Here is a 26,452-nt window from a genome sequence, read left to right on the forward strand (position 1 = left end):
TTCTATAATCACATAAATAAAACACCAAATTAGACAATTATGTTTATATCCTCCAACACATGTATTAGAATTACATGTGTTTAATTAAGTTAAAGTAGTGAAGGTTGTATATATTTACAAAAACATATAAAAATTATTATGTTTGATATTTTATCAAAACTAAACTCTTAAATGAGAGTATACATGATCAAAGGGTCATGTCTAATATGTTTTTGGTTATAAAATCTTAACACAAAATTATACTAATATTTTATTGTCACAAAGACGTCACAAATTGAGACTATATTGTGACTGAACTTATATTTTGCGACTGTTTTGTCACTATTTAGATTGTGCATGTCAACAAATTGAGACGTGTAGGTGTCTGGGTTTATAATTTGCGACTGTTCTGCCACTAAGTATAGTTTTTGTTTAATGTTTACGACAGTCACAAAGTAGTCTTAAAGTACCACTACTTTCTTACGGATTAAAATTTCCCCAAATTTTAGTGAAAATTATTAGCGGTAATTATTCCCCCGAGTTTAATTATTCCCCCCCCCATCAAATTGAACACTCTTAGTAACACTCTTAGTAAATATCGAAACCCTCATAATTTCCCGAAACCCTCTTTTTTCTTTTCTCTCTGTCTTTTCGTTTTCTAATCTACTGAAATTCCGACTTCTTCTCCGACTTCTTCTCCGACTTCTGTTCCGATGAAATCCGGCGGTGGTGGTCGTGGATCTGGCGGTGGTGGTCGTAGATCTGGCGGTGGTGGTCATGGATCTGGCGGCGTTGCGAGACGAAGTAGAGATGTCGCTTCGTCGTCTCACTCCTCTAACCCTTCCTCTCACAACGAAAATTCTTCACACTCCCAACAATCTCAACCGTCGCTTCCATCTCGGTATACGCAAGCATCATTTCCCCAGTATCCTCGAGAAGCTTCTCCTCAGCCACAACAACCAGGCTTTCAACAACAGCTCCACTCCCAGATGCAGCAGCCACCACCACCGCATGCTCATGTTCCGGTGTATCAACAGGTGGCTCCTCAGAATCCGGGATACAACCAGCCGCTTCACAATGGTGGATATCAACCACCGCTTCACCATCCGGCTTATCCACCGCCGCTTCAGGATCTGGGGTTTCTGCCGCCGAATCCTCAGAATCCGGTGTATCAACCGCTGGCTCCTCCGAATCAAGGATTCCAACCGCCGCCGCCTCCGAATCAGGACGGTCAAGAGCATCCACCACCGGCTCAGAATCAAGACTTCCAACAGCAACTGGATGAGTTGCTTGCACTTCCTGGTCGACACCATCTCCCGATATTGAGTCCGCATCCCATCCCCGACACTCAAAGCATATGGTAAAATATTTTTTTCTTTTATTTTATCATTTGATTATTATTTTGATAAATAAGTAAAATATTTATCATTTGATTATCATTTTATCATTTGGTAAAATATTTTTTTCTTTTATTTTATAATTTGATTATCGCATTGCTCCCATTTGAATAACGCTTTGTGTGTTGTGTTATCGTTTAGATAAAATAAGTAGATTATTGTTTGGTTCAGTTTCTTATTGTTTTCAAAGTTTGGTTCGTTTTCTTAGTTGTTTTCAAAGTTTCTAAATTGTTTTCAAAGTTTGTTGTGTTGTGTTGTATTGTGTTGTGAAGTTTAGTTCAATTTCCATTAGATTATTGTGTTGTGATCCATTCGCTTATGTTTGATGGCTTATATTTTATAACTTAACACTCTCATATTTATGTAACAGGTTTGGACGAGACAAAGGAAAGCTATCTCGTGTTATTTCTGGGATTTTAAGGAGAAAGTTCGATGGTCCATACTTCAGCTGGAAGGTTACGCCATTACACATACGGGAGAGATATTTTAGATCCTTTACGGTAATGAGTTTCTTTTTAGACACAGTTTCTTTTTTTACTAAACTAAGTCAATGAGTTTGTCTTTTGTTTACTTACTTGACACTTACTTTACATTGTTGTACTGTGTAGAGGAAATACAATTGGGATGTTGCGATTACTGAGCTTGTGAGAGAAGGATTTGTGAAGATAGCGAAAAACAGAATGAAAGGAATTGTAAGTCAAGCAAAGACGTATGATGAGCCACCGATTTGGATCAATCCTACACTTTGGAAACAAATGTGGGAGCATTGGGACACACCTGAAGCTAAGGAGAAGAGCTCTAATGCATCCCAAGCCCGTAATTCTGATCGTGACGGTCTTGGAATCCACAAACATCTATCCAGCCAGAAATCTTACTTGCGAATTCAACAAGAGTTGGTAAATGCTCTAAACTAACTCTAATTATTTCATTTAAATATTTCAGTATCCACAATTAACATTTTTCTATCCATTGTAGGAAGAAAAGTTGGGACGTCCTGTCTCGCTTGGAGAGGTGTTTGTCGCAACACATACAAAGGCAGATGGAAGTTTTTATTCAGAAGGCCAAACAAGTTGTGGAGACATATGAGAAGAACATAGAGGAGGTAATGTCTCAAATGGAGTCTGATGTTACAGACCACTCCTCGCCAGATTCTCCTCATGCAACCCTCCTCCCCATTCAAGAAAAAGATGACATTTTCTTAAAGGTAATTTCCAGTACAATTGTCTTTGTTGTGCCTATCATAATTGTCTTATTTTGCTAAGCTAAGTATCTGATTTTGATTGATGCTTAAGAATCCTTGATATTGATATACTTTTGATTGATGCTTGAGAATACTCGATGTTGATTATCTGGGTTTGTGTGATATTTCTATCTGGGTTTGTGTGATATTTCTGTTTGTTATGTTTGTTTTGTGAATGATCATCTCTTCTTTTGTCTTAGTGTACTGTAACGAATGCCAAGGGAACCCCCTTTGGACTTGGAAGTCTCTCGGAGATAATCACCAAAGGGAAAAGAAAGGCTACTTATCCAAGCTCTAGTCCAGATTCGCTGTTAGAGATTCAAGAACAACTCCAGGTTGCTCGTCGTAAGCTCGCTGATCAAGATGAAGAAAATGCTCGACGTGCCAGAGAAGATGCTAGACGTGATGAGGAGCAACGTGACGCTCAAAACCGCATTGCAACCTTGGAGATGCTCGTATCCTACTTGAAGACTAGTGATCCGGGGGTTGCAGAATTCTTGTCTACTCAACCACCAGCCAATGCGCCATTAACCACAGCAGCACCAGCAACCAACATCACTCCAGCCACTGCGACCAATGTCAACCAACCTGCAACAACCACTTCAGGAGCTAGTTCACCATCTACTTCACCTGCGACTGCACCAACCACTTCACCTTTGTCAGTATCATCCTCTCATGCTTAACAAACTAATTCTATCTCTTTTAAGCCTCTATAACTATTTTTTGGATTGTGTAGTAGTGTTTCTAGATCCTTAGCCTAAAACTATTTTCTGTATATGATCGTTGAATGATTTGTATGTTTTTTGTTAAGATCATTCAAATCAGGATTTTAATTTAAATTCAGGTTTTTTTTTTCAAAATTTATTGTATACTGTCCCAAATTACTAGGTATATTTTCACTGATTTGCGACCATTTATAATTTAAATAAACACAAACAAAGTACCAAATTTGTTGTGTATATGTCAAGATTTTGGGACTAAAAAAACTTAGTCTTCAGTCCGTCACAAACAATTCTGACTCCTTTGCGACTATCTTGTGACTAAACAGCGACTATTTTAGGACCAAAATTCAGATTTTTAAAGTTTACTGTGGTATTAAGTCAGTCTTCCAAACGTAGCTAATTTGTGACTACCATGTCGTCTGAAAGAAGTCGTCTATTACGACTGCCAAAGCGAGTCACTATACTGTCGTTAATTACGACGGTATATTCCGGTCTGTCCGTAGTCGCCAATTACGACTGCGCCAGTGAGTCACTATAGAGTCGTTCATTACGACGGTACGTTTCGGTCTGTCCGTAGTCGCTAATTAACGACCATAACCCTTGTCTCCAATGCGTCGCAAATAAGGGACTGGTTTGCGACCAAAACAATTTGCGACCAAATATTTGCGACCAAATATAACAGTCCTTCAATAGTTGCACATACCGACTTAGCGACTGATTTGAGACGATTCCAGTAGTCCCAAACGCCGTGTTTTCGTGTAGTGTCATGTATATAATACACCCAACTATAGTTATAAGCTTATTCATATAATAGAGTCTTTGTTTTATACAATTTTGTTCTAAGCATCTTGTAATAAAAGAATCTATAATAGAGGTTTTGTGAAATATTGATTAAATATGCAATCTTGGCGACAAGTGACAGTTGTGTGGTAAAATCTTATTCAAGAATTACAAAGTATATCGAGTTATATCATTTATGCAGTTCAACAACTCTCTATGGTCCGGGATCACATATATTTGTTACTTAAAAAAGGTTAAAATTCTCAACCACAACTTTTAAAAAGAACTACTAATTAATGAAAAGTATAGTAACACCCAATCTTTGATCCTGAACACGTACTAAAACGAATTATCAACCACCAGAATATTACTGGAACATCCATTTGGCTATAAATTACACATTTTAAAAATTATTTGGAGGTGACATCCCATGCAGTAACATACATATATATATATATATATATATATATATATATATATATATATGTGTGACTAACACTTTAACAACAACAAACAACATTAACAAATTTTATAAATAGAAAACGAACAAGCCATATGGTTGGTTAATTTAGCAATTGGCATTATATTATGTGGACAGGAGGAGGCTTGGAGCATGAACAATTGGGTATTTTATATAATAATATGAGACTAATATATAAAAGAATCATATTTTATTTTATCTTGTTTTCACAAAACAAAGAGATATGGTTTTTGTTAATTATAATGGGCAAGTGGTTTTAGTAAATGCATATATGAGTTGTTGTCGTTTGTCTGCCAAAATTTTAGTTGTTGGAAATAGGATAATATCAGATTTGAACATTGAGTGAAATATTGAATGATTTTTTTTTTTTTTTAGTGTATAATTGGGAAAAATACAAAATGCAAAAATATCTCGTTACCAATAAACAAATGAATCGTTATTGTAAGAAAATGGGAAAATAAAATTAAAATACATTCACTATTTTGTTTTCGCTACTCATCATCCATAATATATACTTGTGATAAGGAAATTAAAATTAGGCCTATTTAATTATGAGCCCAGGCCCATTTTAGAATCTTCTCGATATAGACTGATAAAAGAAAAAAAAAGAAAAAAAAATCGGCCTTGAGAGTTTCAGCGCCATTGAAACGTTTAAAATTTTCACGGTGGAGAAGAGAGTCAAGAGAGAGAGAGATGAGTACAGAGATCGTTCATCTACGACGGAGATTGGTCGAGTTCCTGATTCAGTCTTCTACTGTAAGTTTAATCTTCTTCTTCTTCTTATCAATCGCTACCTGTTTAGGGTTTTATTCACTTCTGATTTTGAATTTTTTTGTTTGTTTTTTGGATCTGATTTTGGCGATGAAAGCAACTCGAACTTCCTCCGATCGTTAAATACTCAGCACTATCTCTCTTCTTCGATCGATTTCGTCCTTCTGTAGTCAGGTATTGCGATTTTTCACTCCGATGATGATTCCTGATTTGAGAATTTTTAGTGATTTCGATTGTGTTTAGGGTTTAATTGTGGAATTCAGTTATCAAAATCGGTGAAATTGCTCGTTTCCTTTGCTTCTGATTGGATTAGTTTCGAATCGGATACTTTAGATTTTGGAGTATTTGACTGCCTTATTGATACTCATTTCACTAGTTGGTTTATGTGCTTTTGGTTGGATCAGTTCTTGTTTGATGGATTTTGGATTTTGGTGAAAAATTTAGGCATTATGTCATGTTTTGTGATTCTTCTATCTGGATATTTGGGTTTATTAGGTTCTTACAGAGAAAGAAAGCTGAACATTGGCTATTGCAACCTCTGACTGAAAGCAATCTGCAGCTATTTGTGTTAGTCTCCATATGGATCTCATGCAAAGTGGGTTTTTACTTCCTTACTTGTGATATAGTCTTTTTTGTGTGGTTCTTCTCTTATATTGTGTACCTAGAACTGAATTGTTTTGCTTCTATAGATGCATTGTGCCCGGGGTTTATCGGTTCATAGTCTGAAATCCTTTGGGGATAAAGTGATTACAGAGCAACTCTTTATGGTTCGGGATTTCTTGGATGCGGTAAGCTGCTCTTGAAACTGTGAATGACATTTGTTAGATGCTTTGGTTTTCGTATTGAGTTATGAGTTTCTTTTGCAGGAACTAGTTTTTCTGAGGGTAACCATTCTACACTTGGGGGATATGTTGTTTACGCTATAGAAAGCGAGCTTATTCGAACTTATTATCTGTCTTTCTCGTTGTACATGAGAAGCAGGTTTTGAAATTTGACATTGGCACTCTTAATATAGCTTATACACTGCTTGAAGACCTTTTCATTCAGTTCAAGTAAGTTGTTTTATCCTTATCAAAGTATATAAACCCTTAAAGCTCCTGCTTAAAACTAACATAAAGTGAACGATATCGTCTTACTCCATGTTTTTATTATTATCTAACTCCTAAACCATACTTTCTTCTAATAGAGAAGTTGCAAAGGTTGGGGAACTTTTGAACTTTGAAGCATGTATGGACATGATGGATCTTCTTTACGAGACAGAGGAGACATCCCTTCTTTATCAATCTTCAACATCTTTAGCTACTTCCATTTTGGTAATGTAATTGCTCTCCATTAAGCCTCTGTTTGAATAGACCTCAAAAACCAAATTAACTCATGTTGTTCTCTTGACAATAGGTGTCTTCTTACATAATCACAGTGCCAAAACAACAGTATGACTTCCCTATCCTCCCTTGGGGTAAGCATTCATACTCCTGCTCTTTCCATCAAAAGTTTTTTAGATTAACAATTACCAAAGATAGATTTAGATTAATCAAGTCATAGGATACTGAATTAGTTAGAAACAGGACATATAACATAATAAGGCCCAATGTGCTCCTTTTTGACTATGCATTTCAACATCACACAAAAGAGTACCTCGTTCACACTTCAAGGTCTTCTTCATATTGCCCCTTAGACCTGGACATTGTATGTTCCTCACCTAATACTTTTTATTATGATAGTAAGCCATCAAGCTTGACTTATATAAGTTATTCAGTTCTGACCACCGGCCATATACGGTTTACGGACCAATCAAATCTTTTGTGGTCCACACTATTTTGCTTAACCTAACATATCTCCGGTCCGGGCCACTCAAATATTGTACCGGACCGTATAGATATAGGAGACAGTAATAGTAGAAGTCACTAGTCAAACGTCAGCATTTCCTTTTTTTTTTTTTTCTATTGAAAAACTATACCTCATTTTCATGGAATTTATAGCTGTAATACACTCACACACACACAAAAGAGAAAGAAGAAAAGTCTATTTTTTATTTATTTCAAAGGGTCCCTCTCCAAAATTTATTCTTCTTCATTTATGGAGTAGTCCACACTAAATTGTTCTGAGATTTTTCGCTATATTACCTTTTTAAGTTTTCACATTTTCATGGTAGCAAACAGTGATATCTTTCAAACAATACCAAATTCTAGAAGAGATGATTCATGTCAAAATCTTTCACCTACTCTTTTTTTTTGTACACATGTACTCATAGAACCCCATGTGGTATGAGTCTTTACTATAAAGCTAAAAAAATGTTAGGCCTATCTTAGTTTTAGGGACCACTAGGTTAGACCCGCGCTACGCCGCAAGATACTTTTTATTGAAAATATATTTTTTATAAAATTGGATTAACTGTAAAAACTATGGTTTATACAATAATAAGAGAGAAAATGGATTAATAAAATAAAAATAGAGAAATCTCAAATTTAAAATAACCTATAATTATTTATATTTAAATCGGATAGACTTAAATACTTAATTGTATAAATAGCATAACTAACCCTAATGTATGTTTTGTTTTATTTTCTTTACCATTTGTGGGTGATATATCTTATTATATAAATCTTAGTTTTCAAAGTTAGTAATTCCTATAATCGTGACATTTGTCAAGTATATCGATAATATTTTGACATGTGTGAAAATAAAATTTATTTAATAATTATAGGATAATTAAAAACTGCTAAAAATAAAAGGATTACAATTAATATTTTTGAAAGTATATAAAGCTAAAAGTAATTTATTATATCACTAATTCTAATAGGAAAGTTATCTATTAAATTATTAATTTCAATAGGAAAATATGTGCAATTAATAAAGAAAATATTTGCAATTTAATTGCAATTATTATTTATTATAATCATATAGTAAAAAGAATTTTATACAGAAAAATGATTAAAGTATGAAAAGGTTTAATGTGTTAAAAATTAGTGATTAACATAATGTAAAAAAAATAAGATAATCAAAATAAGAAATTAATGTAATTTTCTTAAGTTTTTGATCGGTGAATGATTTGATAACGTATTCAATATTATGTTATAATATAAACCTTGGTTTTCAAAGTTAGTAACTAATGTGATCGCGACACGTGTCAATTTAACAGTTAAAATTTTTTTCATGTGTTCTACAAAAACTTTGTTTTAACATATTTATAAATTATAAGAAATTAAAAATTTAAACAATTTAATAAATATAAAAAGATAGTTCATATATGTATAAAAAGTAATACTAATTCTTTTTATATTTTTTAAAAAATTATACAATTAATTATTATAATATTATTAAATTATACTGTCAATTATTAATCCTAAAAGAAAAATGATTTTAGATATTCACCTTTACATAGTTATATTCTGCTTCTGTGTTACACGACTCTGTTATATCATTCATGACTCGAATAGATGCAGCAAAAATTTAAGGCTTGCAGGCTTTGATGATCCTGATGTTTGTGAGTAGGGGATATATAGTTTTATTATTCATCAATATTATGGGGTCCCTACTTCGACCTACCATTTTCATTTTCAGTTAATTATAGAAATTGGATAAGGTGTTGTGAAATAACAACTACTTCAAATTTAAGTATCTTTGAAATTTTTGCAATAGATCAAAAACGTCCATTGTTATAAAGTTAGTGTTAGCATTTTAGTTTTGTATTAGAATATCGACAAAAATCACCTATTTGGCTAAAAGAGTGTCTGTTTCCGTAAAAAATATTTTTCATTTTTATATTTATGTTTCTTGCTTTCACTTAAAGCTGGATTCTTTGTTTGTTTAGGAGGTTGATACATAAAATATAACCAAAATTATACACCAAAGATGTTTGTTGAGTTAGGAGTAGTTTCCAAGGAGTTCTTTTGAGTATTGATTTCTGGAGCCTTCTGAAACTGTCTCTTTATATTATAACTCCTTTTTATTATAGTATATGATTATGAATTTTGTTTTTTAATATAGTATATGATTATGAATTTTGTCTTTTTTTTGGACAGTGAAAATGGTGACAAACAAGGAAGAAAAGGAAGTGGTGGAGCTTGTTGGATACATACTTGATCATATCCTTTACTCTCACCCTTCCTAAACTCTCCTTAAACCCTACAGGTACACGCAGCTTTAATCCCTTCTTAGCTTCTACTTTATTTTTAGCACAATTTAAAGTTGAAATAAAGTATGCATATATATTTTCGAAGATATAAGGACATGTATGTAGGGTCTATATGCATACACACACGTACATATTATATACACATCATATATGAATTTCCTTACTTTTAAAATTTAATTTTCCTGCCTTCAAACTGTTAATAGAGTCGTTAAATATAAATTCCAGTCAGGTTTTGGTCCATAATTTTGACCTTTAAATCAAGTAGAATGATTGAGTTGGAGAATTACAAAATACACGTAAATATAAATTCCAGTCAGGTTTTGGTCCATAATTTTGACCTTTAAATCAAGTAGAATGATTGAGTTGGAGAATTACAAAATACACGTGTATTTTGTAATGTTTTGTGAAATTCTAATTCGTACATTGTATGTATATATTAATATATACGATGAGGGTAGAATAAATCGATATACGTAACACATGGGGATCTAATGATATATGTAATGCTTCACAAGGCAATGACGGTTGCGCTGTGACATACCAAGCATGTGAGTTACTAGATCCACTTCGAACCATCTAAAATTTAATTTACTTTCACCTACATAAATGTGCGAATTTATTATATTGGTACTTTAACTCTGAATATTTTTGTCCTTACTGTACCACATTAGGCTTTGTCTTCTCCAAATATCCTCAAATAATTTAGTTTCACTATTAAACCGAAAAATATCACCAACATAAAGACAAATAACTAATGCTGACAAAAGAAAAGACAGAAAAAAAAAAAAAAAAAAAAAAAAATAGACCTACTCCATCTCGGAGATCAACTTTTTTTCTCTCTTCTCTTCCCCCTGTTCGCCCTAGCCGCCGCCCAGAAGATCAAATCTCCGTCTGCCCTCTCCGGTGATCGGTGCTCCTCGCCGTAGCTGTGAGAGGGCCCTGTAATTCTGTTTTTAGTTGTTTCTTGCCTTCGTTCGAGTTGTTTCGGTTGGATCTGGTGGATCGATGGGATGGTTAGAAGCTCAGCGATTGAGACGTTCTTCACAGTGAGGATTGCTTGGCGGTCTTTGAGCGTTTGTTGCGTCCTCCCCTGGTGGTTTTTAGGAGAAGCCTCGTTTTGCCTTTGTCAGATCCGGTGGGGTCTTGATCTCTTAGGTGTTGCTTCTCGTTCTGTGGCCATGGGTTCTTGTTCTCTCCCGTTTGAGTAAGCTGTCCTTCCCGTTCTTCACCTGTTCCGTTTAGATAGGTCTAAGTGTCTAGTGTTGTAGAGGTGGTTGAAGTTTGGTCCTTGACTGGGGAGTCTTTTGGTTTGGTTAAAGTTTCGATTTTGGGTTTTGGCTTTGCGGTAGGAACGGTCTTTGTTGGGTTGTGTGGTTGCAAGTTGATTGTTTTAATTCCGGAGCTAGCAGCTCCACGGTACGACTCGAAGAATAATATATCTCTTAACCATCCCCTTCGTTTGCTTCTGTTCATGTGCTTCTCTTTGTTTGAAGCCGCTGGGTTTGTCTGGTTGCGATTGCGTTTTATCCGCCCAACCATTGTTTCGTCCATCACCCTTGGTCTTCTTTTCCAGTCTTTGATTCCCTTAAGGTTGTTTCCTCTCTATGTTTGGGCTTCGGTTTGTTTAGAAATTATGCTAGTCTTAGTTGTTTGAAGTGGGCTCTTCTCTGGTTTGTTTGTTCGTTTGTGGTTGATAGCTTCTTCGTTCCATCTTCGTGCTTTTGAGTTCGGTTGTTTCGAGAGGTTAGGCTGCGCTCCTTGTACTTGCAGTGCAGATCTGGTGAGATCTGACTGCATTTTTGGTTAGTCTTCTACACAGACGATTCTGGACGCGGTTGTCGTCATCGTCGCATTCGGAAGCGTTTCGAGTCTTTGCTTGCCGGGTTATGAAGTCTTTGGTTCTGCTACAAGAGATTGGTTCTCTTCTTGATAGGAGGTGGTTGTTCTTAGCCTGGGATTGGACGTGGGCATCCTTGGTAGTTCTCAGCTAAGTGTTTGAAGAGAAAGGTTTTTTCTTGCATCCTAAAACTAGTGTATCATGTGAGGATTTATGCCTTGTTGCCTATTTCTTTATTTTAAGGGTTCATCCTCTGTTTTGGATTTAATTTCTCTACTTTGTATTTTTCACTTTTGGTTTCGTTTTATGCCTTCGGGAACTTCTGTTTGTTCGCCGGCTTAGTTTCCCTTTTTTGGACTTTAGACTCCGGGGATATTCTTGTTTTCCGTCGGCTAATTTGTAATTCACGATGTATCTTTATAATATATACAACATCAGTTGACAAAAAAAAAAAAAAAAGACAAAAAAAATGTGAAAATAAAGAGAGAAATAACCAATTCCACTTGGCATTTACAGATTTTTGTTTCTATGCTTTCTATAGTACTAAAATCCTAACTTCACTGTAATATTTATGGTTACATTACACAAAACAAAAGTGAGCTGTGCTATAACAAAACTTTTGAATAAAATAACTATTTGACCCTTCCAAAAATGAGAGTCCTTGAATTTAATGTTTATTTGATTTTCAAACAACCAATAATTCAGGATTGTTGAGTTGTGAAATGGGTTTGCCACGTCGATGTTAAAATCCAACCACTAGATAAGTATATGATTAGATGGAATGATTAGACACTTAATCCCAGTGGCATCCTAAGGGGTTTAGGCTTTTAGCACATTATTATAGTGATTTTATTAACTCTTTTTAGTATTAAATCACATTTAGTGTTTCTATCCAAAAAAAATCACATTTAGGTAATGATTGGTAAACACACACAAAATATTACAAGTGGTACAACTTTGATTTTTTACCAATCACAAAAACTTTACCAAAAACTTTATTTAAAACTTTACTCTCAGCTTTTTTGTACAGCTTTCTTGTACAGCTCTTTCTTACAGTTTTGCACTATTCCCTAAAAGCTTACAGCTTTAGCTTACAGCTTCAGCTTACAGCTTTTTTGTGCAGTTTTGGTTACGTTACCAATCATACCCTTAATGTTGTTTTCATAAACAATTCTTTTTTGCTTATACTTTCATGGCATATGTATGATTCTCTTATATAAAACGAATAATATGATTAACTGATTAAGTACATTTCCTTTTTAAGTGATCATGTTTCCTCATAATCGTATCACGACTGTATCCAGCACGACGTTGACTTTTAATATCCATTCAGTCTCCCACACATGCGGTATTAAATTGGTTAGTACAGAAACAAAACAAAACAAAACAAAAAACAAATGTTTTCGTAAAAGATTGTTAGTTATGTGTCAAATTTTGTTTTATTAAGTTACCCAAATTTATTATTATTGGGATACGTATGTATAACTACTCCCATAAGATCGTATGCTTAATGAAAAAAAAAAAGATCGTATACTTAATGAATAGAATCATAAAAACTAAATTGATGCGAATAAGTCTAAGGGTTTTTAATTTATTTTATAAATGAATGGACCGTATTTCCCCACTCAAAAATTTGAACCGATTCTAGCTACTTCTCTTTTTTCTTTTTCTCCCCAACCACCTTAAATGTTTTTTATATATTTCGTTTTTTCTTTGATGTAAGGAGTTATGTGCCATCTTTTGATTCTTAATTAGAGAGATAATTTTTTTAGCACAAAAACATTATAAACGTGTAAAGTGACCTTAGTGTAATGGCAGGAGGTAAGTCCATTTGTAGAAGGCACCATCACACCCAGGATCGAGTCCCGGCTCCTACGAATGTAGGAATTTGGCTAATGGGCCGGCCAGTTGTGATCCAATGGTTGAAAAAAAAAAAATATTATAAACGTAGACAGTTTATATATATTGTTCTCTTAAAAATAACAAAACATTTTAGTACTTAGCTTAATGCTCTACGAAAATATGATAACAAAATTTGGAGACTTTAAAACTTTATTGGACAGAACTATTCAATATCTTGATTATGTGTTAGCTGGAAAGTTCATTTCGATCTTCATTTGATTAATGTCGTTTTTATTGTGTAAGTGGACTATATTCTAAGTTTCTAACCATTGAAAAATAACGTTGAATATGTGTATGGTAAAATGACATTAAATACTAATTTTATAAATTATTGAACTTGGTCGTTACTCGTTTATATAAAAACTTTGTAAGTAATTTTTAAAAAAAAAAATCCAATATAGAAACATATATAATAATTTGCAGCTTGATTAGTTGGTATGAAGAGCAATAATTATGTTTGGATGGGAATGGGATATTAACAAAAGTTGTTAATTAAAGTAGACTTCTACTTTTATTGATGAAATGAAACTGGTAGGAGAAGAGCGTTAATGAGTGACCATACTTTTGATTAGACTAAGTTGGCATCTTTCTTGTTATTAAGAGAGGTATTCAACTTCAATTAATCAGAGTCCAAACTAACAATAGAAGTCTCTGTCCTCCCCATTTGTGGTATATTTTCTTTGGGAAAAATGCCAAAAAAAACCCCGTTATTATTTTTATTTGGATATTTAATACCCAATGGTTTTTGTTGGAATAAAAATACCTGGTATATAAAATTAGTGTCAAATAAAACCTTATTTTTAAAAAATTGGTTGAATCGAACAGACGACTTAACAGACGTTAACTTGGGTAACAGAATCGCTAAAGCGGATATCACACGTTTTTAAACAGATATATACAGTATGTTTACATAGCTTGACGAATATGTTAAAGTAGTCTAGTGGTACAAGGTAAGTTTTACCACATCCGAGTGCTGGTTTCAAACCCCACCACCAACACTTTTTTTTTTTTTTTTTTCTTTCTCATCGCCGATGTCGTTGCTCACCTGCTGGAAACAAGGAAGAAGTCAGCCGCCTCACCTGCCGGAAACAAGGAAGATGTCAGCCGCTCTGTTGAATTCACAACCACCGGTAACCGAGTCTGCTGCTCCGTCGAAGTCTCAGCCACAAATTAACAATCCCTATCCAGATCTACTGTGGAATTATTTGAATTTGTTAGGAAAGCCTCTGTATGAAGCTTCAGACCGTAGCAGCATCCATCACTATCATCAATCTAAGAAGGATGTTTCTGATCGATCGATTTGGCAGCTGCCGTATTAACCTGTGAATCTCGTTGCCGTTTTCAGATCCGAGATGGGGAAAAAAAATTTCGAGTTTCCAAAAAAAAAAAAAAAAGTTTGGGGATACGGTTCAAACCCAGGTTCGGTGGAGACTAATACAAACCCTTTACCATTAGACTACTTTAACATATTCGTCAAGTTACGTAAACATATTGTATATATCTGTTTAAAAACGTTGATTGAAACCTAATCCGGTTCAGCGATTCCGTTACCTAAGTTAACGTCTGTTAAGTCGTCTGTTCGATTCAACAAATTTTTTAAAAATAAGGTTTTATTTGACACTAATTTTATATACCAGGTATTTTTATTCCAACCGAAAACTATTGGGAATTAAACGTCCAAATAAAAATAACATCGGGGTTTTTTTGACATTTTTTCCTATTTTCTTCTCATGATCATTGTTTGATTGTTTTAACGTTTAAGTTTTATTTTAGTACTAACAATTATTAGTAGAACAATATTATATTTGATTTCGTATACATCGTTACATTTGGAATATGAAAGATACTAACTAATATATGCACATACTTTTACGAAGTTGTATATTAGTGTATTATGTACCGTTATATATATATTCTCGTCTAACTTCTGTTGAGATCATATATTATTTGTCTACCTAATTTGTTACAGAATTTAAATTTATATTCATAGAAATATATTGATGATCTCTCCAACATGTCAGATGAAGTTTACAATTACGTAATAGTAAAATAGCTTGAACAATTGATTAATAATAAAAAAAAGTTACTGGATACAAAACGTTAAAAAAATTAGTTGCTTATATTTTTATTTTTATTTTCACGAGTAAAAAAAAAATGGTATTATAAATATTTATAGTTATATGAAAACAAAGAATTTTTATCGTAAAGTTTACACTACACCGTCAAAACACAGCTACTTATGTCAGTGACTCTTCTTCTATCACCACTACACGACAACCAAAAAACTCACAACACAAACACACTCTCTCATAACTCGCGTCACATTCATCCTTCATCTCTAATTGGAACGTATCCACCACGCTCTCATAGCGGCAACGCGCTTATCTTCTGGCACACTCACCCGCACCGTACCCGTCGTCGGTCTTTTCGCCAATTTATCGTATTTTTCCGTGAAACAGAATAATATACTATTAAAGTTGTAGTAGTGTAGTGTAATAAAAAAAATTATAACGTTATATAATCCTGTAATAACCGATTTTAAAAGAAGCTCATTATTGTTTTTTTTTTTTTTTTTAAACTCTCTTCTCTGTTTCTGCTACCTGTTCTTTTCTCTCTGTTCATTCCCTTTTCTTTTTAGCCTAATTCAGCAAAATTTATTATCTTTTGTTTCTCTCTTACTTTGCTCTCTCTGTTTTCTGGTTTTTGCAAAGTTAAGTAATGAAAGGAGCTTAATTGAATGTTTGTCTCATCTTCAAGCTTCAGATCTGATGCTTCTTTCTGCAAGTAGTTGTCTCTTTCTTGTTCGATTAAGCACCATTTTGTGAAGAAGAACCAAGAAAGCTTCTTTCTTCAAGATTTTAACTAAGAGTGAGGAGAATTTAGCTGAAGAAAATGCTGGAAATTGGAAGTCCCAATGCTCTGTTTTTTTGTACGAACACTACTTGTAATAATCTTCTCCGTGAGCTTCAGGTTTGTTGTCTCTTCCTCTCTCTCTCTCTTTTGTTTTCTTTGGGAGAATTTAGGGGTCTTTCTTGATGATGACGGTTGAAGAAAAAGAAAAGTCTTTATCTTTGTTTTTTGTAAACTCTCAAGGGTTAGTAAAGGATGATGATTCTTTTGGACTCATAATGAAATTAGCCTTTTGTTTTCATTATCTTTTCATCTCTTAGGTCAAAGGGTTCCCTGTGGATTTTGACTAAACATGAAATTTGTTTCTTTTTCAATTTTTTTTGGTCTACATGTAACTGTTGATGTCTTTGTTTTTTGGTAACAAGATCATGCATAAGCTCTTGTACTCAAAAATCTCTTTTGTTTTTTCTCATATGGAGGCTATTTTCATGAGTTTAATGGGTTTTTTTTTTTTTTTTTTGGGTGTATGAAACAGAAAATATGGGTTGAAATTGGTGAGAGTGAGACTGAGAAAGATAGGATGCTGATGGAACTGGAGAGAGAATGTCTTCAAATCTATCAAAGAAAAGTTGACGAGGCTGCAAATTCCAAGGCAAAGCTTCATCAGTCTGTTGCAGCTATTGAAGCTGAAGTTGCTTCTTTAACGGCTGCCCTTGGAGTTTTTAACATCAACTCACCGGTATGAAGCTATCTTCATGATCATAATAGATGATTATATTGTGTGTTAGCTTACTCTAAATTTTTGTATTTTGATGCTCAGATTAAACTGGATAAAGGTTCGAAATCATTGAAAGAACAGCTTGCAGCTGTGACTCCTCTAGTTGAGGAACTGACGATTCAAAAAGAGGAGAGAATGAAACAGTTTTCGGATATAAAAGCGCAAATTGAGAAGATTAGTGGGGAAATCTCAGGATACAGTGACCATCTCAATAAGGTCATGATCAGTTCCTTGACTCTCGAAGAACAAGACTTGACTCTGAGGAAACTTAACGAGTATCAAACACATCTCCGCACGCTTCAAAAAGAAAAGGTAAAGTTTCTGTCACACTTCTACATAGAGCAATGAACAATATCCATTATTTCATTTTTTGTTTTATGAACATGTTTATGTTTCTTTCATGCAGTCTGATCGTCTCAACAAAGTGTTGGGTTATGTCAACGAAGTCCATGCACTATGCGGTGTTCTTGGAGTTGACTTTAGTCAAACGGTTAGTGAGGTTCATCCAAGCTTGCATAGGACAGAGCAAGAGCAATCTACAAACATTAGTGATAGCACATTAGAGGGTCTTGAGCACATGATTCAGAAGCTAAAAACTGAAAGAAAAGCTCGATTTCAAAAGGTAACCTTGTACTTATATGCATATTTGCACAATACTCTTCTTCTATGTTTTATATTCATAGATTGATTTTTTCATTATTTGTGTTTCCAATCATACTTGCAAATATGCAGCTGAAGGATGTATTGGCTTCACTTTTCGAGCTATGGAATCTAATGGACACTCCACAAGAAGAGAGAACTAAATTTGGAAGAGTTACTTATGTTGTAAGATTATCTGAATCTACTATCACTGAGCCTGGAATCCTTTCGACCGAGACAATTGAACAGGTTCAGTAGAAGCACTTCTGTTATTTAACATTCATGTCTTTAGTCTCATTCTTTATCTGAGTCTTTTTTTTTACCCTTACTTTTTAGGTATCTGCAGAAGTGGACAGTCTCAGTAAACTGAAAGCAAGCAGAATGAAGGAGCTTGTAATGAAACGAAGATCCGAGTTAGAGGATCTGTGCAGGCTAACTCACATTCAACCTGACACAAGCACTTCTGCTGAGAAATCAACTGCATTAATAGATTCTGGTAAATGTGATTGAGCTTTTGGCTTTTGAATATAGTTGGTATATACTTGCCAATTCCACCTGTTTTAAAGCCTAGTTTCCCCATGTTTCTTCAGGATTAGTGGACCCTTCAGAGCTTCTCTCAAATATTGAAATGCAAATAAACAAGATTAAAGACGAAGCACAAAGCCGAAAAGATATCATGGACAGAATTGACCGTTGGCTCTCCGCATGTGAAGAGGAGAATTGGTTGGAAGAATATAATCTGGTATGAGAGAAGCTTAAATCTTGAAACTCACAGAAGATAAAATGGATTCTTTGAAGGATGTATTCTAAAGATTCTTTCTTTGGTTTCAGGATGAGAACCGGTATAGCGCTGGAAGAGGTGGACATGTTAACCTCAAGCGTGCAGAACGTGCCCGTGTTACAATCAATAAGATCCCTGGTACTTTTCCACCTTTCACCTTTTTCTAGTTTCTGAATATGAAGTCAAATAAATAATTTTTGTGTGGTGTTTACTACAGGAATGGTTGACAATCTTATCAAGAAAACACTTGTATGGGAAAATGACATGCAGAATTCATTTCTATACGACGGTGTAAGTTAAAACTATTTAAAGTTAAGTGCAAAGTCATTAACTGCCAAAGTCCTTTCTTTAATTTTTGTGACTACTTTCTATAGGTTCGATTGGTTAACATACTAGAAGACTATAAATTGACAAGGAAACAACAGGAAGAGGAAAAGAAAAGATACAGGGTTAGTCCCAAAATAACTCTCTTACAAACACTCGAGATTATAGCTTTCCTGCTTAAAACATAGTTCTATATCTTAATGCAGGATCAAAAGAAGAGGCAAGATCTCCTACTAACTCAAAGGGAATCTATTTACGGATCAAAACCAAGTCCAAGAAGAAGCAGTAGTTTCAGAAAGCCCAATGGTTTCAACATTAGCAATGGGAATGGTTCAGTACCTCCCACGCCTCGTAGAAGCTCGGTAGGGACAACTACTCCTGACCTTCTTTTAACCCCGAGATCTTACTCTGGTCATCATCGCCAAAACGGGTATTTCAAAGAAGTTAGGAGACACACTTCTACTCCGTCAAACTATGTGGCCATGCAAAAGGAAGATACTGTTTCTACTACCTACACATCGATTTATAGCTCTGAGCCAGACTCGCCTCTCCAAGGCTGACTTGACTCTCTTTTGCACCGGTAAGAGAAAAGATCAAAAACTTTTGATGCATCAAGTGATTAGCTTCACATGCATTTGTAGTAGAATCCTCAAATGACCAGGTTCTTGTGGTGATTTGAAACTTTTGTGTAGACAGAGATTGATGTTAGAAGTTGGATACTTGGTGCAGGGTTTGTGGGAGTAATGTTAATGGTAAAAAAGAAGGAAGTGGAAGAAGATGCAGACTTGTGAATACAGAAGGTGACTGACTTTTAGGAGATATGGTGAGATAAGAGTTAAAAAATAAATGTGAAATTTGTTATTCTTTAGAGGTTACAAATTTTCTATTTTGAAGTGAGAAGATACTATTGTTTTGTGTAATGCACGTGTGAAAGTGTGTGAATGGTCATTGTTGTGCGTACGTATTTGTGTATAATATACGTATTTGCTTTAAGCTTAATGTTTGTGTTTTTAGTAGTGCTTTTTGATATTGAACCATTGCGTTTGCGTATACTTTAAAGGTTAGATGGATAGGTTCATTATGCGTTTACTGTTAAAAGGAGTCACCCAAATGCACATTTGTTTAAATTTTACAAAACTGTGACTGAAATTTCAATAGTAATGGGATCTGCATTTTGAAGCTTTTGATATATTTTTTTGTGTTTTATGTACAACTTTATGACATTTGTGTGTAACTTTTTTTCATTAAAATGGTAACAGTAATACATTGTGATTTCTAATCAGTTATATATGTATATTGAACCATTTGTCTTTAAGTATAAAATTTAAAAATATATATTGATTTTATTAGCTGCATGTATGGCAGTGTGATAACCATTGATGGTGTTTATATATTTATTGACCAAAAACAGGAAATTAGCTAGCTAAATATATGGCAGTGGATTTCTTTTCAGTTTTTACTAGGTTGTTTTAACTAAAATTCTTTTATCATGAGAAGTTTTTAACTAATCATGATTCAAAAAATTTATCATCAAATTGATGAGAAAAAATAATAATAATAAATTGATAATTTAAGAATAGGCCCCAGTTAAGCACATGTACAGATTAAGATTTAATCAAATACGGCCTATTCTTAAATCATGTTATACTGAAATTGGCCATGCACTCATAAAAAGCTAGAAATTATAACATTTTCTAAGATGGTAACCGAATCTGACCGGACCGGTTATCACCGAATAACAAGTTTACCGAAACCTTGGTACTACATTGATCAAACTACATACTACTACCTTAACCCACATCCAAGATAAACTTTAAATCAAATCGCCGGCTAAAAAAAAAGTAATAACATCTCACAATAGAACCGATCGACCTCTCAATACATAATAAGAGATTTTGATATATTCAAGGCTCCAACTTAGTGAACTTATTGAAGAACTCGGTAGATGGTGATGTTAGATCTTCGAGATGTTGTGGTTTCGTCATCATGATGAGATCTCGTGAAGAAGTTGTTGTTCCCTTCCACGTCGAACGAGTTGTGTCTCTTACGTACGTTACGTACATGATGACGTGGTGGTGGATAAACCGATGTTTCGTAGCTGCTGGCTCTGTGTTTTACCCATCCCGGTTTAGATTTCTCCCTTGGTTTCTTCACAATTTTAAAATCGATTTAATCGGTGAAAATGAGGAAATTTTTTGGTGTAAATAACTGATTCATTCCAAGAAACTAAATACTTACGTGGACGAGGGATGATGAGATTGGTACGGGACATTTAACCGGACGATCTTCTTCTTCCGGTTCAACCGGATGTTCAACAGGACAAAACTCAACGTCGAAGTGATTGGTTTCTCCATCGTACTCCATCATCACTGTCTCCTCCACACTCTCTCTTTTGTCCTAAAGAAAACAAGAAAAATATATGGGTTTGTTTGCAATATTCAAGAATAACGTGTCCATGGTTTCGTAAAACAAATGAAATCAAAACGAAGTAAAGAAATTAAGCTTTGGTTGAGGAGAAAATTAAAAACTCACTGAGGAATCGAAGTCCATGAGCTTGGTGGAAGGTGAGAGTTGAGAGAAGAGAGAAGAGGAATGTGAAGGTGGGAGAGCTTGTGTGTATAAAAGGGTAAAACAAAATTGAGGAAAAGGGAGGAGGTAAAAAATAAATAAATAAAAGTTGTGTTTTGGCATGAAAAGGAGGGATTTTTTAACCCCACAGTGAAAAAAGATGTGAGGCAGAAAAAGATTCCTAAACCTCCCACTATTTTTTCTTTCTTTTTTCAGGACCATTTTCATATCATTCAAATGGCGTATGGGTGATATAACTTTTTGCAAGAATGTTTTTCTTAATATTAGCAATCGGTGCCAAACTTCAAAACATGGAGTGTGTTAATGGAGTCTATTCAAGGTAATACTTTTTGTTTTTATATATTTAAAACTATCACATTGAAACTCCTATCAACAAGTAATGAAATTATGAGTATTGTGAGTTTTTGACAATCAAATGAGAAATCACAATTTACATCCAAAGAGTAAATTTAACGTAGTATATATATGTCTTGTATATGAATCATATATACATCAAAATATTATAGCAATATCAAATTTGTATTTCTGTATTTGTAGATTTGGCTCACTATTTGGTTCAGGGTCTAAAAAGAGGGTAAAAAACAACTACTATATATATACAGTATTATATACACTTTCTTGCTTTTGACAAAAGGAGATGCTATCTTTCTTTGAAAATCCGAACAATCTTTCGCTTTGTTTCATGTCTTACTTTTTTTTCTTCTTTCCCTTTTAGGGCTTTGAAGAAGATTGGTGATGTAGAGAAAAGCTATTAGATTTGCTCGTATTCCGTTAAAATGAAATTTGCCAAAAAGAAAACAAAAACCACTAAAGCCGGCCGTTAAGGGGAAAGCATGAGGTACACAACTTTGCTTTACTTAACAAGCCGTTTTTGTATGCGAATGGAAAAAAGCTACCTTACTATAAATACACAAATATAGCTAGCGTATATATGTAAAAAGACCATAAATATGCATACGGTAAAATATGTAACTTAGCCATGCAATTATAATATTGTAGTAAATTTGCTGAATTTATTGTAGTATATTATTGAGTCTGATTTTTTCAAACTATTTATCATTAGTTACGTAAAAGAGTATATATATACGGTTCATACAGTGTCTTTTTGGGTGAAAATAGTAAAAATGAACACTCGTGTTTATATTTACAAATTCACATATGAAATAAATATATGTAAATATTTTAGGTTACTTTATCAATCAGTGGGGGGGGGGGGGGGGGCATCCTATAACAAACGGTCAAGAGACTCTTCAAACGAGTTTCAACCTGCCTTGGTAGCTCATTATCTACCAACTCATCTAATTAAGTTACTATAAATTATGATACTGTGTAAGTTTGTTATTCCTATATATATTGCGTTGGTTGTAAACTTGTAATTCTATTTACCATGTATTTACCAAAAAACCAAATTTCATGTGTATATACGCACCAAGGAATAACATGAAATTTCATAGTATATAATCAAGGATTCACCATATAACATGAAATCCTTAATTTCATAGTATATACAAATTTCATAGTATATAGGCACCAATACACATGAAATTTGTTTTTCACATATTTTTTTTTAGATTTTTGTAGTGTTTCTTCAAGCTCATGGTATTTGGGACGAATAACCTCGATCTGATTCACATCTGTAGATACCACATGTATTTCTACACGCGACACTTCTGCCGCAGTGTCTAATGTAAAATGATCTCCCCATTCTTTATCCATTGACATATTTGGTATCATAATGATCATGGTTAAGCTCTTTTTACCCCTTGTCTCTTTTATATTATTAGTTTTAAAGTTTTTTAATTCATAACTAGTTAGTACATATTTTGAACAAACAAAATGAATTTAATACAATAATTGTGAATAATAAACCAAAAAAATATTAATCAAGGATTGTGAATAATAAACCAAAAAAATCATGGTGAATCCTTATACTCTATTTATAAGAATATTTTCTTTTCTTGTTTTAAATTTTTCAAATTATACACACAAGCTCTCCCACCTTCACATATCTCAACTTAAGAAGGAAATGTACTTAATCATTTTGTTTGTGTGTGAATGGTCATTGTTGTGCGTACGTATATACGCACCTTTTGTTTTAAACAAGAAAAAAAAATATGTAATTCTATTTATTATTACGTCTTGAATTTAGATAATAATATTTATATACAAATACATGAATACTTAGTATATCATGAAATCCGATTGCATTGGTAATGGTACGTACGTCTTTAGCTCTTTTTGAACGGTTGTTCACATAAGCTATGAGTTTTCTTATGTAGGTAGGTAACTGTCTCAAGATGACTAGATAAATAATACAAAAAAACATTTGCCAACTTTTTATCTTGTCACTTCGTATTTCAACTAGTGTTTTCCTTTGGAAAGACAAGAAAGAACATGACAACAAATGGGACTCGATTTCCTAAATTAATATTTATGTTCGAAACTAAATTCGACGAAAGATGTCATCGAGGATCGCAACAATATTCTTATAGTACTCCAATACCTTAATTTCATCTTCATCTCTTGCTGCATAATCCATCTACAATTTTCAAAGTATATATAGTTTATTAATAGTAATGAGTATATAGTGGTGTGAGACCAAAATGAAGAATATGTACCTTGGTGATAGAATTGAAGAGAGAGGAATAAAGAGACCTAAAAAGAGGTCTATCCTTAGGAGGCTTTGCTTGGATGATTAAGTAAAAGTCTTGCTTCATGTTAGATGCACTTCTCCTTAGCTCTTTCCCTCCTTCCTTCCACAATTTTTTTTCTATCATCACCTCTTTAATTCTTTGTATATTTTCTGCATTTTTTCTTAACCCTTCCTATGAAAACCATATCCAAATTACACGAAAAATTCAAATTTTATATAATCTTGCAACAAAAAGCCTTCCACAAACATATTACGGATAACTTATAGCGTTAAAAAATTAAAACCCATTAATCCATAGTGATTGATAACTTAATTACACATCTAATATTCCTCTAAATAAATGTTTTTTTTTTGTGAACTTACTCGGATAAATCACTTGGTCAAAATTCGAATAACGAATCTAAAAACAAAAAAAAATATCCACAAAAGAAAATTTGACCTTGTGACTTTACATTGAAAATACAGATCGTTGCAATTGTTTCATTCCATGTGAGTAAGCTTTTGTATATAACACACTGTCCTCAATTGTTTAGCAATTATATAGTGGAGTACTACAACATCTAAATTCTAACAGTACTATATAATTAACAAATGGATCATATATAGTAGAACTAAAATGAGTATCTAGTTCTCTATGATCTTGCAAAAGTTACGTTCTGGAGGATCTCTAGTCTGAACTTTCATTAGGGAACATTCTATTGCGATGGGACCTCCAAAACTCTTCAATTAACCACACCAAAAAAAAGAAAAGAATGTAACTAAAGTCAAGAAATAAGTAGTTTAGACCTGAGCAAGTTCGACGGTTCGTTCAGGCTCAGGTTCAGGAGCGCCGAAGTTGAAAAAATCAGCGGCATTCGCAGAAGAAGAGCGGTTGCTATCGAAGAAGAACAGTTGAGTGATTAGTGTTCCTGAAACTGAGAGTAAAACGTCTCTTCGTCTTCTTCTTCTTCTGCTGAATGTATCAATGGAAAATGTTAAGATAGAATCAGCTCTATCAATTGGAGAGTTTTGATTGTGAATGAGAGTTAAATGTGGTGGTGACTTCGAAAGCGCCATGTATTAAGCCGTTTCAATGAGCAAACAAAGCAGCTGCGCCATTGAACAACCAACCAACCTCACAAGGATAAGAACTAGACCCAAAGATTAAAATCTAACGGCCACTGAATGTGGCACGTGTCAACTAGTGGAGATATGACACTTCCAACTACCCGCCAAATTTTCATTTTTTTTGTTTCTCAAATATGCGCATTGTTATTTATAGATACATAAATTAACACGTAAGACACTAAAAAATCTCAATTTGCGTTTGACAAAAAAAAATGTTATAAAGTAAGAAACTAATATATTGTTATAAAATTCAAACCATAACCAAAATACCAAAACAGAGTTATAGAAACAGAGCGAACTGAAAAAACAAACTAAGAATCTAAAATCCAAATCATAAACAAATCCACTTCGTTGAAACTCGTAATTATAACAGATTTGAAAGAACTTTGTCATGAGACGAAAACTTTTTCCAGGCGAAAAATGAAGTTATGGAGACGCGCCTCCGGAGCTATAAAGGACAAGCTCAGTCTTATCACAGCAGCTGATGAAAACTTCACGGCGGCGATAATCAAAGCGACGAGCCACAACGATCTCTCAATGGACAATGAAAACGTTCAATTCATCTACAGATACATACAGAGCAACCCTTCTAGTTTCAAACCAATCATACGCGCCATCACATTACGCGTGGAACGCACGAGTAACTGGACGGTGGCTTTGAAATGTTTGATGCTATTACACGGCTTGTTCTTCACCGGAATCAAAGCCGTCGATTCCATCGGAAGGTTACCGTTTGATCTTTCCGGTTTCGGGAAAAGGAAATCTCGGTTTAGTAGAACCGGTCGGTTTAATATATTCGTTCGCGCTTATTTCTTGTTTCTTGACGAAAGATCGATTCTCTTCTTCAACAAGAACACGATTCGGCTTGAGATCATTGTCAAAATGCAAAGAATCGTTGATTCATTGATGAGGATCAAACCGGTTGGTGAAACGCCTCTTGTAATTGAAGCTATGGAATATGTAATCAGCGAGGTTTTTGAGATTAACGATCATATTTGCCGCGGATTCGCCGGTTTCTTATCCCAAGTTCAGTGCAATACTCTCGAGATATCGTCAGCCGAGGCGGAATTGGCGATGATGATCGTGGCGAAATCTTTGTCTCAGAGAGAAGAACTCGTCAAGTATTTAGAATTCTGTAGAGGTTTTGGTGTCACCAACGCTGAAGAAATCACTAGTTTCGTGGGAGTCACGGAATCTCAAGTGATACTGCTCGACAAGCTTCTCCGTATGGCCCCGGAGTTAGATCGGAAGGCGGCAAAGGTCAGGCCCGTAACGGCTGAAGATATGGTGGAGGTGGATTTGGTGACTAGTGAAGAGTGGCGTTATTCTGAGAGATTCAAGATAAGTGATGATGATAATAGTCAATCAGATTTAATTAGCTTCTAATTACGTAATTAGTGATTAATCATGCGTTTTATTCCACCTCATTTGTGCATCTATGTTAATGTGAACACACTTGTTTAGACTATAAGCTATTGCATTATTAG

At 34.2% G+C, this 26,452-nt stretch overlaps 4 protein-coding genes and 2 pseudogenes across 7 annotated transcripts; 4 read left to right on the forward strand and 2 right to left on the reverse strand.

The window, feature by feature from the left end:
- The first annotated feature begins 558 nt into the window (after positions 1–558).
- LOC147937502 (uncharacterized) lies at positions 559–3,299 on the forward strand (annotated as a pseudogene). Its single transcript, XR_015565457.1, has 5 exons — positions 559–1,339; positions 1,747–1,876; positions 1,985–2,272; positions 2,352–2,580; positions 2,817–3,299. The product of XR_015565457.1 is annotated as an uncharacterized LOC147937502 (transcript).
- Positions 3,300–5,136: 1,837 nt separating this feature from the next.
- Positions 5,137–9,698, forward strand: LOC104779528 (cyclin-J18-like). Of its 2 annotated transcripts, none has more exons than XM_087464819.1 (9): positions 5,137–5,355; positions 5,468–5,544; positions 5,866–5,965; positions 6,060–6,158; positions 6,237–6,254; positions 6,349–6,422; positions 6,557–6,683; positions 6,766–6,826; positions 9,393–9,698. In XM_087464819.1, the coding sequence occupies exons 1-9, from the start codon at positions 5,293–5,295 to the stop codon at positions 9,479–9,481; spliced, it is 708 nt and encodes a 235-aa protein (XP_087320945.1). In that variant the 5' UTR covers positions 5,137–5,292; the 3' UTR covers positions 9,482–9,698. The 2 variants fall into 2 exon arrangements, with proteins under 2 accessions (XP_087320945.1, XP_087320946.1); XM_087464820.1 differs by having other exon boundaries at positions 6,352–6,422.
- A 5,745-nt stretch (positions 9,699–15,443) lies between these two features.
- LOC104779529 (65-kDa microtubule-associated protein 6) lies at positions 15,444–19,615 on the forward strand. Of its 2 annotated transcripts, none has more exons than XM_010503895.3 (12): positions 15,444–16,214; positions 16,630–16,833; positions 16,915–17,184; positions 17,279–17,494; positions 17,605–17,760; positions 17,848–18,007; positions 18,102–18,253; positions 18,343–18,430; positions 18,510–18,583; positions 18,667–18,741; positions 18,823–19,196; positions 19,346–19,615. In XM_010503895.3, the coding sequence occupies exons 1-11, from the start codon at positions 16,137–16,139 to the stop codon at positions 19,174–19,176; spliced, it is 1,827 nt and encodes a 608-aa protein (XP_010502197.1). In that variant the 5' UTR covers positions 15,444–16,136; the 3' UTR covers positions 19,177–19,196; positions 19,346–19,615. The 2 variants fall into 2 exon arrangements, with proteins under 2 accessions (XP_010502197.1, XP_010502198.1); XM_010503896.3 differs by having other exon boundaries at positions 15,682–16,214; positions 19,309–19,615.
- A 669-nt stretch (positions 19,616–20,284) lies between these two features.
- LOC104779530 (uncharacterized) lies at positions 20,285–21,293 on the reverse strand. Its single transcript, XM_010503897.3, has 3 exons — positions 21,149–21,293; positions 20,855–21,013; positions 20,285–20,764 (listed from the first exon to the last, which is right to left on the reverse strand). Exons 1-3 carry the CDS (start codon positions 21,164–21,166, stop codon positions 20,543–20,545), a joined length of 399 nt encoding a protein of 132 aa, XP_010502199.1. The 5' UTR covers positions 21,167–21,293; the 3' UTR covers positions 20,285–20,542.
- A 2,237-nt stretch (positions 21,294–23,530) lies between these two features.
- LOC147937503 (psbQ-like protein 3, chloroplastic) lies at positions 23,531–25,015 on the reverse strand. The gene is made up of 3 exons (XM_087463808.1): positions 24,645–25,015; positions 23,824–24,030; positions 23,531–23,744 (listed from the first exon to the last, which is right to left on the reverse strand). The coding sequence occupies exons 1-3, from the start codon at positions 24,912–24,914 to the stop codon at positions 23,649–23,651; spliced, it is 573 nt and encodes a 190-aa protein (XP_087319934.1). The 5' UTR covers positions 24,915–25,015; the 3' UTR covers positions 23,531–23,648.
- Positions 25,016–25,370: 355 nt separating this feature from the next.
- LOC147937504 (putative clathrin assembly protein At2g01920 pseudogene) lies at positions 25,371–26,351 on the forward strand (annotated as a pseudogene).
- Positions 26,352–26,452: the final 101 nt, after the last annotated feature.

This window comes from Camelina sativa, chromosome 9 (assembly GCF_030686135.1).
Source record: "Camelina sativa cultivar CO46 ecotype springtype chromosome 9, ASM3068613v1".
NCBI lineage: Eukaryota > Viridiplantae > Streptophyta > Magnoliopsida > Brassicales > Brassicaceae > Camelina > Camelina sativa.

What these genes read in the sequence shown, in the direction of transcription:
- LOC104779528 (XM_087464819.1), top strand. Translation starts at nt 5,293, where the DNA reads ATGAGTACAGAGATCGTTCATCTACGACGGAGATTGGTCGAGTTCCTG. An exon ending in TTTCGTCCTTCTGTAGTCAG is followed by an intron (nt 5,545 to 5,865) that starts GTATTGCGATTT and finishes TGGGTTTATTAG; the next exon opens with GTTCTTACAGAGAAAGAAAG. An exon ending in CTTTAGCTACTTCCATTTTG is followed by an intron (nt 6,684 to 6,765) that starts GTAATGTAATTG and finishes TCTTGACAATAG; the next exon opens with GTGTCTTCTTACATAATCAC.
- LOC104779530 (XM_010503897.3), bottom strand. An exon ending in TCTCATCATCCCTCGTCCAC is followed by an intron (nt 20,765 to 20,854) that starts GTAAGTATTTAG and finishes AAAATTGTGAAG; the next exon opens with AAACCAAGGGAGAAATCTAA.
- LOC147937503 (XM_087463808.1), bottom strand. Translation starts at nt 24,914, where the DNA reads ATGGCGCTTTCGAAGTCACCACCACATTTAACTCTCATTCACAATCAA. An exon ending in GAACCGTCGAACTTGCTCAG is followed by an intron (nt 24,031 to 24,644) that starts GTCTAAACTACT and finishes TGGTTTTCATAG; the next exon opens with GAAGGGTTAAGAAAAAATGC. An exon ending in TCTTCAATTCTATCACCAAG is followed by an intron (nt 23,745 to 23,823) that starts GTACATATTCTT and finishes TGAAAATTGTAG; the next exon opens with ATGGATTATGCAGCAAGAGA.
- LOC104779529 (XM_010503895.3), top strand. Translation starts at nt 16,137, where the DNA reads ATGCTGGAAATTGGAAGTCCCAATGCTCTGTTTTTTTGTACGAACACT. An exon ending in AACTGCATTAATAGATTCTG is followed by an intron (nt 18,008 to 18,101) that starts GTAAATGTGATT and finishes ATGTTTCTTCAG; the next exon opens with GATTAGTGGACCCTTCAGAG. An exon ending in AGGAAAAGAAAAGATACAGG is followed by an intron (nt 18,742 to 18,822) that starts GTTAGTCCCAAA and finishes ATCTTAATGCAG; the next exon opens with GATCAAAAGAAGAGGCAAGA.